General features: G+C 35.1%; 1 protein-coding gene across 2 annotated transcripts in view; it reads left to right on the top strand.

The window, feature by feature from the left end:
• The window catches only part of Trpm7 (transient receptor potential cation channel subfamily M member 7), an 82,147-nt gene that overhangs the window by 58,381 nt on the left and 7,727 nt on the right, over window positions 1–16,039 (top strand). Inside the window, exons 24-31 of one of the 2 annotated variants that reach the window (XM_052183512.1) lie at window positions 102–286; window positions 2,032–2,164; window positions 3,471–4,183; window positions 6,671–6,738; window positions 9,269–9,359; window positions 11,168–11,235; window positions 13,055–13,089; window positions 14,489–14,514. In XM_052183512.1, the coding sequence (XP_052039472.1) occupies window positions 102–286; window positions 2,032–2,164; window positions 3,471–4,183; window positions 6,671–6,738; window positions 9,269–9,359; window positions 11,168–11,235; window positions 13,055–13,089; window positions 14,489–14,514 (1,319 nt within the window). Of the gene's footprint in view, window positions 1–101; window positions 287–2,031; window positions 2,165–3,470; window positions 4,184–6,670; window positions 6,739–9,268; window positions 9,360–11,164; window positions 11,236–13,054; window positions 13,090–14,488; window positions 14,515–16,039 lie in introns of both variants that reach the window. The other variant, XM_052183511.1, reaches the window with a different exon arrangement.

The raw sequence follows: 16,039 nt of genomic DNA, 5'->3' as shown, positions 1-16,039 counted from the left end.
TTTTATTGAAAGTATATAGTGCAGAATTAAATAAAGTGAAATCTTTATTGTTTAAGGTGCAGGATATAATTGTATGCTTTGGTTTTTTTTCTTTATTTTAGTAATGTATATTTACAAGTGAAGGCGATTTCCAATATCGTATGGAAATATCAGCGGTATCATTTTATTATGGCTTATCATGAAAAACCAGTCCTGCCTCCTCCTCTTATCATTCTCAGCCATATAGTTTCACTGTTTTGCTGTGTGTGTAAAAGAAGAAAGAAAGATAAGACTTCTGATGGTCCAAGTAAGTGAAATATGGAAATCTTTTTCTTGATCCTCAATATTATACTGAAGGTTAAGTATTGATTTTTTTTTTTTAAATTACTGTGAAAAGTTAAAATTTGCCAAAATATAAAACAGGTTTTAGGTACAAGTTGAGTATCTTCAAATAAGAACCATGATAACTTGGATGTTGAAAACCAATCTTCTTTAGAATTAGATCAAGCACATAAGGATAACTATGAAATCAAAGTGTCCAGAGGAAGACTAAAATTGAAAATAGTAGTTTATTACAAATGCTTTAAACATCAAATGTTTCATAAATAAATGTCTCATAGATACAGAGGGAATATATATCAGTCTGTTTAAAGAGTTTGATGGTGTGTCAAGAACATTTTGGTTGATTAGCACACCTACTTCCTCTATCTACTACTTTGACTATATTCGACCAAGCAGGGTTCTTGATTATTTTAAGTATAATAGTCCTCTTACATGTCACATGTAAATGCAATGTTAGCAATACAGAGACATAAAGTTATATCTGGATCAGGATCTGCTGTCCTACTAACTAAATCAGACACTATGACTAACCCATTCTAGCTATGTAGGGTTTTATACTCTAATATTTGATAGTAATATATGACTCCTTCCCATATGCATGATGTTTCAACTACAGGGGAACTGTAAATGAGAATTCCAGGAAAGAAGCTGTGCCTATAAAGGCTGACTGACTGATTAAAATGTCAGTAACTGCAGAATGTGCAATGTTGTGGGTTATTTAATGTGGGCTATTCTTAGCCTGCTAAATAGCTGTTCCTTGCAGACACCCTCCACTTCCCACCCTGTGTCAGAATTAACATCCTGAGTACAGATAAAACATCTTAAAATATGTTGACTCTAACACCCTAATTCTCTACCAGTCAAAAGACTTAATAGTCATCACGTCATATCTGAGCCTTATAGCTAAGATATCTGTTATGTGTATTTGAAAAATGTCTTGATTTATGACTTGTTCTGTTCTGGTACTATAAAATCTTGGTGAAATTGCTTATGTTTGAACATGGAATTTGGGGCAATCTAAATCTGTTTCTGGGCCATGCTGATTCATATTTGGCTTCAGAATAAACAATTGTTCATTTAAACAAAAGAAAAACAATACGATATATACAAAAGTTAATTTAGATTTAACTTTTGGAGAATGGTACTTAAGGGTTATTGTTGTTCGAAAATGGAATCTAAGGGTTTTGTTGTTTTTGTTGTTGTCTAAATAGTAATGTAAGTTATATCATTTTATAGCTTTATTTATCTGTTCTAGAAGCCATTAACATTCTGTTATAAAAAAATTAGTGTATCTTTTTACTACTTGGGGGAAAATCACTGTGTCAGTTGTACTTATATTTTTCATGGTTTTCTTTCTCTGATAAGATAGGTGACAAGGTAGCTGAGAGAAATAGGAAAAAGGCATAGTAAAAAAAAGGGGGGGGATTAAAAAATATATAAGACTTGGTGGGCATGGTGTCTCCCAGCATTAGGAGGCAGAAACAAAGGGGTGTCCATGAGTTCCAGGCCCCGGGACAGCCAGGCTTTGTAGAACGACCCTGTCTATTGGATGGATGGATGGATGGATGGATGGATGGATGGATGGATAAGCTGTGTAGAGGGGCCCTATTCATAAAAATAAAAAGACGAGACAATTCTGAAGTCTGAAAACTTAGTAGAGGTAGCCTTTTATGTTTTGTTTTCTAATTTTTTTTCTGGGCTTCTCCTTAGAACTTTTCTTAACAGAAGAAGATCAAAAGAAACTCCATGACTTTGAAGAGCAGTGTGTTGAGATGTATTTTGATGAGAAAGATGACAAATTCAATTCTGGAAGTGAAGAGAGAATCCGTGTCACTTTTGAAAGGTCTGTATGCTCTTTAATTATTACTGATTGAATGTCAGAATGAATTCTGTTAGTTGATACATGTTCACTGTTCAGTTTATTTTAACAAGTTTTATATTTACACATTGAGTAAACAGGTCAGTTCTTTACATTTACTACTTTAAATCCAGGAGATAGGTCTCTTATTACCAGTTATTATTTTATTTTACTTTTCATAAATATATTTTTAACTTTATTTTTATTTTATGTGTATGGGTACTTTGCCTCTGTGTATGTATGTGTGTGTGTGTGTACGTGTACGTGTGTACGTGTTGTGTTCGTGTATGTACATGCCCATACATACATCTTTACCATGGAGGTCAGAAGAAGGCATTGGCTCGATCCCCTGAAACTGGTGTTACAGACAATTGTGAGCCACCATCAGCATGGTGTCTGAAAGACCAGCCAGTGCTCTAAACAACTCAGTACTGTCTAACCAACCCACTTTATTCTTAGTGGTGCTGAGGGTCAATTCCAGGCCTCACACTTAACTAGGGAAGTGTACCTCTGAGTCTGGTACTTAGCCTTAGCACTCTTGTTTTTTGACCATAGCTGCAAAGGAAAGAAGAGTTGCTGTTCTTAATTATTTGAGAAAAGAAAAATAAAGCCGTCATTACTATTTCAAAGCTTTTATTTCCTTGCGTTGTTTTTGTTTCATAGTATAAGCATATGGTGTTTGTGTATGATACTGTTGGTGGTCCTTTGTATATGTATGTGTATATAGATTTTGTGAATAGACTCAAATAGCTTATGAAACAATTTGGTTTTAAACTTTGTGTTTTAAGCCAGGTAGTAGTGGTGCACACCTTTAATCCCATCATTCAGAGACAGAGCTAGGCAGATCTCTTGAGTTCCATAAATGAGGCCTTCCTAGTCTAGAGAGTAAGTTCCAGGACAGCCAGAGAAACCCTGTCTCCAAAACAAAACCCTTTGTGCTTTAATTATGATAGCATTAGCACTGCATCCTCCTGAAATACAAGTTGTGATTTATACAAATTCATAACCATACTTTATTTTTGCAATGTATTTGTTAAAATGTAAGATTTCTCTTACTCCACTATCATCCATTTAAACTACAAAAAATAATCTTTTATTTTTAAAATATTATTGTACCTGTGTATGGATGATGGCCCAAGTGTAGACATTAGAGCACAGCCTTGCAGATGCTTTTTCCTTATACACGTATGTGGATTACTGAGCTCAAACTCTGCTCTCCACTGAACCAATCTCCTCCTCCCATCTACATTAATTTTAACATCTGTAAAATGCCCTTTTTATCCCCCTACAGAGTGGAGCAGATGAGCATTCAGATTAAAGAAGTTGGAGATCGTGTCAACTACATAAAAAGATCATTACAGTCTTTAGATTCTCAAATTGGTCATCTGCAAGATCTCTCAGCCCTAACAGTAGATACATTAAAAACACTTACAGCCCAGAAAGCTTCAGAAGCGAGCAAAGTGCACAATGAGATCACCCGAGAATTGAGTATTTCCAAACACTTGGCTCAGAATCTTATTGATGATGTCCCCGTAAGACCTTTGTGGAAGAAGCCTAGTGTTGTGAATACACTGAGTTCCTCTCTTCCTCAAGGTGATCGGGAAAGTAATAATCCTTTTCTTTGTAATATTTTTATGAAAGATGAAAAAGACCCCCAGTATAACCTGTTTGGACAAGATTTGCCTGTGATACCCCAGAGAAAAGAATTCAACATTCCAGAGGCTGGTTCCTCCTGTGGTGCCTTATTCCCAAGTGCTGTTTCTCCCCCAGAATTACGACAGAGACGACATGGGGTAGAAATGTTAAAAATATTTAATAAAAATCAAAAATTAGGCAGTTCACCTAATAGTTCACCACATATGTCCTCCCCACCAACCAAATTTTCTGTGAGTACCCCATCCCAGCCAAGTTGCAAAAGCCACTTGGAATCCACAACCAAAGATCCAGAACCCATTTTCTATAAAGCTGCAGAAGGGGATAACATAGAATTTGGAGCATTTGTGGGTAAGTTTGGCAAACTCTTACTGCATATTAGTGTTGCTTTTCATGTCAGAAATATTACCTTAGAAAAGTAATTAGCTAACTAATAAAAATGTAGTATATGACAGGATCAGAAATATTAAAAAATCAATTGAATTGGGCTGAAGAAGTATATTGTTACGTGCCTACTTGGTGTCATTAATTATAGTAAACTTACTTGGACTCTGTCTTTTGAATTTAAATAAGTCTTCAATTGGGTTTTTCAATTATTGGAGGGATCTGACTGAAAGTAGGAGGCTATAGGGAGGTTAGAAGCTGGCACCAGTATGAATAGTATGTAGTTTCCTATACAGTCCAAAACTGTTGAAAGTGAAAGGTGCACTGCAGGTCGTTATGTTAGGACTTACAGGAGCAGCATACTCATTCCTTGCTTAGCAACGATACATTAGGCAGCATGATCATATGAATAACTTTAATAAAAACAGAAAAGAAATGGTTTGCCTTATAGAAAATTTTATTACCTTACCAGTCAAACATATGTATTTATGGTCTACTCAATTATGTATCTAAAGATGAAAGCATGGTTCTTTTTAAATATCTTTATGTATATGAGTTTTTGCCTACATATATGTCTTTGCACCATAAGTATGTCTGTTGCCCATAGATGTATTAGGTCCCCTGAAAGCTGAGATATGGATAGGTAGTTGTAAGCCACCATGTGGGTGCTGGGAACTGAACCTGGATCCTTTTCAAGATGAACAAGTACTATAAACCACTGAAACATCTCTCCAGCCCTCTTTCCTACTTTTATCAGATATCTGGCACACTTCAGAACCAGCACAAAGGAGGTACCTTTTATATTCTTTCTACCTTTTACACTATGTTCCCTGAGCATTGGCTAGTGGGAACATCTCATTTAAAGGTTAGTACTCCCAGTCACTTAGTCTCAGTATCTTAACCAGTTCTCTGTCTCTGCACTGCCTGCTGCAGAGTGAAGCTTTTCGTACCATGGTTGAGAGCAGCCCAGGTCTGTCAGTACAAACATGCTTCTAGAAGGTAATTTGATACATCATCAGTTACCAGAGTAATAGTAGAGTAAGATCTTATGGCCGATGGCTTCACAGACATGGATTTATAGTATCAGGCATTGATCCTTTGTATAGCAGGCCTCAGATCCATGAAAGCAGTTTACTCCACAGCAACCATGCCACCATTAGAGCAGAGGAGACTGGCGCAAAAGGAAATCTTGTCACTGTGATTGATTAAGTAATGGCAAAATATGCTCTTTGACAGTAATCCTAAATTTGTAAAAATTATTATTATTATATTATCATAATAATTATAATTATTATTTCACATTTGTGAAAATTATTTGTGTAGAGAACTGATGAAGAACTAGACTATAATGAAATAAATGAATCGTGAGTGTGAGGAGAGTGTATAAAGGGTGGTTGGACAAGCTCTGAAAAGCTTTGCTATGGTAGGAAGAATGCGGTTGAACCACACTCATTTTTATGCTTAGAGTGTTTTATTTGGATATTTTTGTTTTGGTTTGGTTTGGTTTTTTTGGAGACAGGGTCTTGCTACATAGCCCAAGTTGTCCTTGAACTTAGAATTCTCCTGCCTCAGCTTCTCCAGTCATGGCATTATTGTAAGCATACTCTAATCATAATGAGCAGATTGTCTGCATTAAATAATAATACAGACCTAAGCATATTTAAATGCTGACCATATGCCACATAGAGGAGAATAAATAACTGAAGAAAAGTATCATAGGACTAGCTAAGTTGTGCGATTTAGGAGTATGTAGAGTTCTAGTCATCTCCTGGTAGATAAGAGTATTAAAGTATTAACTAAAGTTCCTGGAATAACCTGCTCTTCTGGAGTAGTATTCATACTATTCTAAAAGCTGCCTGAGGCCTTTTGCCTTTTCATGTCTGGTTTCTCCTGTCTTTAACTGTTTGTTTTTGTTTTTGTTTTTTTGTTTTTTTAGCTTTCCCACCCTCAGATTTACCAAGTTGTGGACATTGTAATGATTAGCTGGAAACATGTTAATAAGACTGTAGGGTATCCATATTAAGCCAAGCTGGTATGCTATCTAGGTACCAAACATACTTAGGTCTATTGTTAGCTTATCTGGATAATTAAATAACATTTCCAAGTTTTTCTTAGGCTTGTTTGGTCCTGCCTCCACCTTAAAAGTGCTAGGATTGTAGGTGGACAGCTCAGTCTATTTATATTTCCTTATTAAGAGTAAAAATGTTCCCTTTTAATTCCAAGGTTTACGTGTGTGGGGTTCTCAACAGGAGATCTTTCTTGTTTGCTGTTGGATATCTTCCTGGTAGCTATATTCAATATGACTATTTAAAAAAAAAAAAAGGAAAGTTTGCAGAGCCTGGAAATTACTTGAAAGATCAATATAAATCATTTGTTTCTAAGATTGTACTTCAGTTAATAGAGAAGAAAAAGTTTTCATTGCAACCTTTATTTTTTTCTTTTTCCCCTGTTAAGGACACAGAGACAGTATGGATTTACAGAGGTTTAAAGAAACAACAAACAAAATAAGAGAACTGTTATCTGTAAGTATACACTTTATAACAGCACAATTAAATGTAATTTCACTTTTATGATTATTTCTTCTAAATAAAATTAAACTTTTTCAGTAAAAAGTAGATTAGCTGAGATTGTCATTAGTAAAATTTAAAAAGTAGATTAGCTGAGATTGTTATTAGTAAAATTACCCCAGATATTTGTAATGGTTATGTTTCAAAGGGGAGAAACATGAAAAAGTTTAAAGTAGCTTGCATTTCTGTTAACTGAAATAAAATGTTTAAAATTTTCCTTTTTAAAAAAATGCTTTTTTTTCTGTTTCCTTTTTTATGGAGTAATTACTGATCTTAATTTTTCTTCAAGAACTCTAAATTCATTAGAACATGATCCTAACTCTCAAGAACTTGGGATCTAGAAGTTAAAAAGCTATATATAAAATGTATATATGTAGACTGTTAAATACTTTTTTTAAGATTTATTTATTTATTATATGAAAGTACATTGTAGCTGTCTTCAGACTCCAGAAGAGGGCATCAGATCTCGCTATGGATCCTTGTGAGCCACCGTGTGGTTGCTGGGATTTGAACTCAGGACCTCTGGAAGAGCAGTTGGTGCTCTTAACCACTGAGCCATCTTTCCAGCCCCAAATAAATTCTTACTAATGTTTAATGAATATATGGAATGATTGGCAAAAAAAGTAATAAGTATTTCTTGCCTGAAAATTAGTTTTTATTTCTGTTGCTGTCATAAATTGCCTGTAGCTACTCATCACCTTAAGAACAATAGCTACATCGTGAGTGCCTTGAAATGCTTTAACTATTTTGTCCCTGGAATTTATATTTTAGGAATAATCAAATGACAAAAGAAAAAACAAAAAAAAAATGGTGGTGAAACAAGTTTTTTTTCCCTAAATATATAGCCAAGGATATGATAACGAGAAACTTGAGTCATCCCTCCTCATATGATCCAAAGTTAACTGTTTGATTGCTATCTGGCATACTATTTTGCATGTAAAAGGCAGGCTCAGATGCAGTTTAATATTGATGGTCACATTGGTATTTATAATGACATGTATTCTTATTAAAGTATTGTACTGAAATGATGTACATAATATCTAGTAAGTAGATGCTGTAAATTAGAAATTTAATTGGTAAATATCTGCAAATTGGGAAGTAATAGTTTTGTGTTTCTTCCCTAGTTACCTTAAAATTTGAAAATAGTTGTATGATTTTTCTGGCTTCAAAGAGAATCAGGATGATATATAAAACATGGTGCATTCAGAGGTGCCTGAATATTCAGTATCCTCTCATTAGTGTGTGTGGGAGTCAGAAACTCAGTTACATTTACAAAACCTTTTAGATGGAGGAAATCATTGTAAGTTGAGTGGACCAATCAGAGACTATTCTTTTAAAAAAAAAAAAAAGATTTAATTTATTATTATATGTGTACACTGTAGCTGACTTCAGACACCAGAAGAGGGCATCAGATCTCATTACGGATGGTTGTGAGCCACCATGTGGTTGCTGGGATTTGAACTCAGGACCTCTTCAGTCGACTCAGCAGTCGGTGCTCTTAACCACTGAGCCATCTCTCCAGCCCCAGAGACTATTCTTTGCTCACAGTTCTTCCTTACCTCTTAAATCTTTTGGTAATTTTGAGGATCTCATGAAGCCTCTACTTGGGCTAGTTTCTAAGTTCCTATCTGCCTTGCCTCCCAAGCACTGGGCTTGCAGGCATGTGCTGTTGCATTCACCAAAGTAACTATTAGGCCAAAAGGTAGCCAGCCTCTTAAATGTATGAATAATACAAAACAATAAGGAACCTTTCAAAGGGATTGAAATACTGATAGAACAGATTTAACTTTTTTTTTAAAGATTTATTTATTTTATGTATATGAGTATACCATTGCTCTCTTCAGGCACACTAGAAGAGGGCACCAGATTCCATTATACATGGTTATGAGCCACCATGTGGTTGCTGGGCATTGATCTCAGGACATATGGAAGAGCAGTCTGTACTCTTTTAACTTTTAAGCTCTCCAGCCCCAGATTTAAAGTTTTAAGATGTATTTATGTTATGTATATGAATACACTGTAACTGTCTTCAGACACACCAGAAGAGGGCATTAAATACCATTACAGATGGTTGGGAGCCACCATGTGACTGTTGGGAATTGAACTCAGAAGCTCTGGAAGAGCAGTCAGTGATCTTAAACCACTGAGTCATCTCTCCAGCCCCAGAACAGATTTAAAGTGAAGTTAAGGTTTAACACGTAGTTCCTACTGATAGTACAGTAAGCCACAGTGGCACGACTTCTCCTTTATCAAGTAATAATAGTTTTGTTTTCAAGTTTTCCCTACTTCTCTATTTTTTCCCAAACATCTTGAGAATTTATATTAATTTTAAAGGATTCATTCAGATGAGTAGGTAGTTTCAAGTAGTTTGTGAATTTCACACTGAAGTAATCAGATCTGTTATATATCTTTAAATGATCAAGTAGAATAAAGTATTTTGAATTCAGTTCCTTTTAAAATTTATGTGCACGTACACTCTATACAGAATGATACTCCTGAAAACACTTTGAAACATGTGGGAGCTGCTGGATATAGTGAATGTCATAAGACTGCTGCTTCACATCACTCAGAACTCGGTGAGTGCTTTGAGCTTACTGTGAATTCTGTTAGCAAACATACAAAGCTTTAAGTATATGTTTGCTAAGCACCTTATTAATAAGTAGTATGTAATTTACTACAGTGCATGATGACAGCATGTTCAAACCTAAGTAAGTCACATTTTATCATGGTATATAGAGAACTAATGAGAAATAAGACAGAGGTTGTATATGTTTGAATTTTATATTCTAGTCCTGGAAATAAGGCCAGTAAAGATAGAAGTAATTATCAAGGAAAAGGTGAGGCTGTCAGCATTTTAGATAATGTGTGTTTTATTACTAAAATTAACACAATTATATTGTTCAATGCTCTTGTTTCAGTTTTAGGTCACATCTCTTTGTTTGTTTGTTTGTTTGTTTGTGTGTTTGTTTGTTTGTGAGACAGAGTTTTTCAATATAGTCCTGGCTGTCCCAGGACTCATTATAGATGAGTCCAGGCTAGACCATGCTAACCTCAAACTCAGCCTCTTGTCTCCCGAAAGCTGAGATTAAAGGTGTGTCCTACCATGCCCGCCTCTAAGCTTTCTAAACTAAGTGGAAACTGAACTCTCTTTTCCCACTGTTTCCGGATTGAACACATAAATAAGACACAGTATGTACACCTTCATCCTTCCCTGCCAGCGCAGTAATGTCACAAGTTTAGTTAAATCCGCATCCTAAATTTTCTATTTGACTAAATATTCTTTTGCTTTCAAGTTACTGAAAAATTTTTGCTTAGCATTTTTTAATAATTTTATATATAATTTTATAATTTTAATAATTTTAATTTTAACATATTTTTTTTTACTTCATTTTATTTTTTAAAGATTGGGTTTTATTATGGCCCTTGACTTCAAGGTGGTTACCCTGCCTTACCCTCTTATGTGCTGAAATTGAAGGTGTGCACCACCAAAGCTGACTTTACCTTGTACATTTGGTGTAGGACTTTTTCTGAGACTTAATTTCTTGACATTGCCAAAAATACTCTAGATTTTAAAGTTCACTTGGGATTAAAAAAAAAAAAAAGCCTGTGACAACAGGTTATTATCTTAAGAGTGGAAAGAACAATATGACACTCATTATTATTATCAGAGTAAAAGATTAGGTGGGATGGAGAGCTGGCTAAGCAGTGAAGGTCTGCGATGATCCAGGCTTGATTCCTAGAACCCACATGGAGGCTTACAATCATATGTAATTCCAAGCCAGAGAATCTTAATTAATTTAAAATTTTTAATGATAATAAGATGACAGTCAGGTGGATCTGTGTAAGCTGGAGGTAAGTGTTTACATATCAGGTCCCAGGCTAACCAGGGCAACAAAGTAGGACCCTGTGTAAGATGATAATTAATGATGGGTGACAGTGATGGTGAATGATGAGGTGAAGGAGGAAGAGGAGGAAGAAGGGAAAGAAGAAGAGGAAGAAAGAATCATCATCCTATGTCTTTTCATGGAACATCTTCAAGCTTTAAGTTAATAAAATAAAACCTAAATAAATCTTGTACAGTGTAAGAAACTATAGTTAGGGCTTCTCAAGTGACACAGGTAGAAAGGTCATCTTTAAGATGGAGACAACCTGTGCATCATATTGACTTGTTTCTAAATTATGTTTTGTTTCTTAATTGGTTTTCACAATTAAATGATTAGAATAAGTTTTGTAGCTTATAGTAAGGATTTATAGGCCTCTTATAACTCTTGAGTTTAGCATCACTGGAGAGAAGAACTCTTAGGAAGGTTATATCCTATCTAGAAACACTTCATTAGTGAATACTTTAGTTGTTCAACTATGTCTTTTTAATTTCTTGTAGCAGAAAGCTATAGTAGAAGAGCGTCGACGGAAGACTCTCCGGAAGTAGATTCTAAAGCAGCTTTATTACCGGTTTGTACATTTCAATTAAATTGCATGTTGACAAGTACATACACTTACAAATGAATATCTAAAGTGGTAATTAATATTTTATGAGCAGTTAAGTCAAGCTCTTTCTTAGAAAACTGTTTATCTCAGTACATGGTGGCAGTTAGAGAAAACTCACCCCCTCCTATGAGTAGTCAGAAATTTTACACAGAAGAAAAACAAGACCTATTGAATTGAAGCTAATTATATTAATTCATTCCAAGCCTCCTGTGTTAATGTTTTATTTTCATAAACTTTTCTTAAAACCAGATGGACAACCAAGACAAATAGCTCAAGTGAAAGCAGATAAGTATCCAGAAATCAGCACTCATACAATACAGTACAGTCAGTAGAACAGTAACTTGGAGCCAGATGTTTTATTAAGGCACTGCATATTTGGTATACATCTACATTTCCAGAACTATAATCTCAATAATCCATAGGTTGAGGCAGAAGATCTCAAATTTGCCTGGATTAGGTAGTGAGATCATGTCTTAAAAAGCAAAGCAAAAACCCATATTATTTTTTAAATGTTAGGAAAAGGAATTGTTAATAGAATTTTACAGTGACATGTCCTGCTCTCTAGGAGTCTATTGTGAATTTGAATTGTATAGTATTGCTCTAAAGTCTTACTATTTCCTTTTCTGAGACTATTCAACCTCTAGTAATTAAAAATAGAATAACTAATTATAAATGATAAATTGTATTTAAAGTGATTAAAATTAAACATTAGATAAGGAAAAGATACTATTCACAAATACCAACATTTGAAAAATACAAAGAGAAATAAGATAAATACCAAGCTTGGTGACAGATCTTTAATCTCAGCACTCACAAATCAAAGACTGGTGGATCTCTGGGAGTTTAAGGTCAGCCTGGTCTACAAAGTGAGTTCCAGAACAGGTAGGGCTATACCTTTAGAGCCTGTCTCACAAAACCAAAAAGGTAATAGATAATAACACAAATATTCCATGGGTTTAGAGCACATGTCTGTAATCCTAGTCCCTGGGGACAGAAAAAAAGGAAGCCTGTTTAAGGCTAGCCTTGCTCCACAGCAGATTTCAGATCAACCTGGCTACAGAGAATTATTAAGTAGAGCCAGAATCCAACAGAGATGAAAGTGCATCTTGATAGAAAAGAAAAAAGACCAAGGCAGTACATCTGATTGGCCGTAGGAGAGTCAAGAATTTGAAAAATATAAACAAGTTGGGGTTTTCTAAATTGAACTATATGAAAATTTAAATGTAGAAAATGTGAAGGGAAATTAAATATATCTAGAAACATTACAAAGTCTGCTGAAGAGAAACCACATGAATTGGTGTGAAATGGCTGCAGTGTCTGTCTGAGTACTTGTCTTTCCATCATCATTTTATTTGTATATAGTTGGTGTGATTTTAATTTTTCTGTTTATATTTTGGTATTTTGGCAAGAAGTATACATTACTTGTAAAATCAGAGGCATGTTAGGAGACAAATGTCATCTTAAAAAAAGAATCTGAAGAACTAGAAATTCTGGAGGCTGGGGAGATAGGTAACATGCTTGTTATGCAAGCCTCAGGACCTGGGCTCGGATCACCAGCACCCATGGATAAGATAAAGGAAGACACCCACGTGGGTGCTCAGAAAGACACACACAACTTTTTTAGAAAATAACATTCCTGAATTTGCTCTTCCCCTTCATGGGACTATGAAACAAGGACTTTATATTAAGTTATCATATTAAGAAACAAATGTTAACTATTTAACATTTATTCTATAGAACTGCTTCATCTATATTTGTTTTTCTGTTTGTTTTTTGACTAAAGGATTGGTTACGAGATAGACCATCAAACAGAGAAATGTAAGTCTTTTCTTAATGACCTGGAAAGTATCTGAGTTAATGAATACTGTCTTTGGTTTTTCTGTCTTTCCTCTTTAATACTCTTTTTAAGATAGTTGTGGTAGCATTTCTCATCTTTACAGACCTGAAATTGGAGGAATTTCATTATAATCTTCCTGTATAGTTATACAAATTTTTCTTATTATTTCAGTTTCTCCTGACTAACTTTGGTGAAAGACCTATGTGGTATCTTTAGTTTGTACTTAGTTAATATAGTTATCAATTATTCTAACCAAACATGGTGCATGTAGAAAATATCTTGATTTGAGTAGTAGTAATACACAGAGTCTTTTAGAAAGCTTGGATGCTGAAATTATGTAACAAATCCAGAACCAGAAGAGTAAACAAAAGCAGACTGTTGGTAATTGTCCTTGATAAGTACAACTGGGGAAGAATGGCCAGTCTCATGAAATAGGAATTTCAGTGTCTCCCCTCTGTGAATCTGAAGAAGTGTGTACATAGAAGGAAATACGCAATGTTCACATAAATAGGCAACTCTGTTTGCAAGGTCCATCTCTAAGGTCATTTGTGAGACAGTTATAACCAAATCCTTAGGAAATAGACACAGAATACAAGTTAATTTTCTTTTTTGCTGCTGGGGTTTGAGTCAAGTACAGAGAAAAGAGTGTCTCACCAGCATCAAGAAAGTGGATAATGGAGGATCAATGCTCCTTTACAAGAAAACCTTTCCCTTACTTTAGTAAAGGGCCAATTGGATTCTGGGAATCAGAAAGACGTGGCTCTATCTTTCCAGAGTCCTTTTGGATCTAGTTTGAGATGTCTCAGATGAGGCTCAGAGCTTTGTATTGGGAGGACTCAGCCTGGAGTTCATCCTGGTCACATCCCACTCCCTTTTTCATTATACCTGTCTCATTTGCACAGGGATCCTTAGGATTCACAGAACTTCCATTTGGAACCAAGACTTGTTATAAATGAATGGATTGCATATTATTGAATCCCGCAAAATGATGATGTCCTTTTCCAATCAGTTGTTGGAATAAAATTTAGAATCATAGAAAATAATTTTCTGACATTGTCACAGTACTGGAATGAGTCTTTACAAATACTAAGCTATTAAATAAAAGTATTATTAAGATCAATTACCATCAATTTAGCACCAAAATAATAATATTTATGTAGTCATATAGTAAAAATACAAGTTGTTGGTAACATGGATACAGGTAAATACCTACATGTCTGGAGTGGGGGACCAGCAAGTGTCCAGACAAACAGATTTGACTATCTGTATTCTTTTAATTATATTTCATTAAATAATTATTATAACCTTATAACTTACAAGTTAAATGATAATCAAAACTAAGGTTGTTGCACAGCTTATATTATTTTTATATTTCTTTAGGCCATCTGAAGGAGGAACATTAAATGGTGAGTCCATGTGGTAGATTTAATATGAAAATTAAAGGTCATAATTCAAGCATTTACCATATTATTGTAGGTAAAACATGTTAGATTTCAAGTTTTAAAAAGACAGGGAAGTTGGAAGACTTCCCTCATCTTTAATATAGATACTTTACAGACACATGACCCACCTATAAATTATTATGACCATTTTTCTGTTACCACTCCCCACTGACCAGCACCCAAACCCAGAGTATTATTAATGCACTAGGCTCTCTGGCTGTGGCCTCCATCATAAACAACACAGTGGCTAGCTTTGTGTGGGTTTGTGGTATACCATAAATGGAGTCATGCAGATGTAACTGTTAGGAGATTCCTCACTATTGCTGGATTAGCGTAGTTTGTGGATTATTAGTATTTTGTAGTATTTCCTTGTTGGAATACATTGAATTTATCCATTCTATTTGATGGACATTTCAGCAGCTTCCAGTGTGTAATCATTATCCTTTCTGTTGCTATGAGCATTCTTGTTCATGTTGTTTGGTAAACATAAATTTGCTTTTCATAGTTATATGCCTAGGGGTGGAATTGTTGGGTCATAGTTTATGCATATGTTCATATTCAGTAGTTACTACCTGCCAGATAGATTTTCAGAGTAGTTATTCCATACTGGCTTCCTTCCTGTAATTTACTGCTAGTCTATCTTCTACCACCAAAATAATTTCTCCTAAAAGATTTGATCTTGCCACTCCTCTGCTTTACATTTTTCCCATTGTCATTCAGTAAAATGCAGTGTCCTTTCTTTGCATGACATATTAGGCTCTTCACAGTTTGATATTGCCTGCTTCTGTAGCTTCACCTCCTTCAGGTATGCTTATGCTCTTGCTCGTTAATTTGCAATCTTGGTTGCATATTCAGATCACTGTAGAGTCATCTGTGTGATACCACAGACCTGTAGAATTAGATAACTGAGGACTAAGTGTCAGTGGGTGATGTTCAAATAGCTCCACAAACTATTCTAATTGTATGTAGTCATTCATTCTAAACTGCCTGGGGTTTCTCAAATGTAGCATGTACTTCCGCACTTCAGATGTTCTTGTATAGGAGTCCTTAAAAATCCACTGCCTTGCAGATTGCTGTTTCTCTCCCCTCTCCCTTATTAACCAGGCAGCCTTAGTTCTCCACCGTAGTCCTCATGATGCACGTGTATGTGTGAAGGTGTCTGTATATTCCATAGCTCTTTATTTTGTGTGAAAGAGCAGATTTCCTTCTTGTTCATATTCTAGAACTTAGTACCTCACAGATCTATTGTTCTCCCATCTCTTCTCTCTAAGATTAAAAGTAAAATCCTCAATAAATACATACATTAAATTTAGCTGTGGAGAAGGGGATCTGGGGTATCTTTACATCCCAGCTCACTTCTCACGTTAGAACACTTAAAATAGTTAGATGGTTATTGTCCCCAAACCCAAAAGGCGAGAACAGAACAATTTTTCTTTTCAAGTGGCAGGTGTGAAAGTGCAGTTTATGCCAAGATGGAGAGTGGAGCATC

The sequence above is a fragment of the Apodemus sylvaticus genome, chromosome 5, assembly GCF_947179515.1.
Source record: "Apodemus sylvaticus chromosome 5, mApoSyl1.1, whole genome shotgun sequence".
Lineage (NCBI taxonomy): Eukaryota > Metazoa > Chordata > Mammalia > Rodentia > Muridae > Apodemus > Apodemus sylvaticus.
This window is presented reverse-complemented; position numbering and strand designations above follow the sequence as displayed.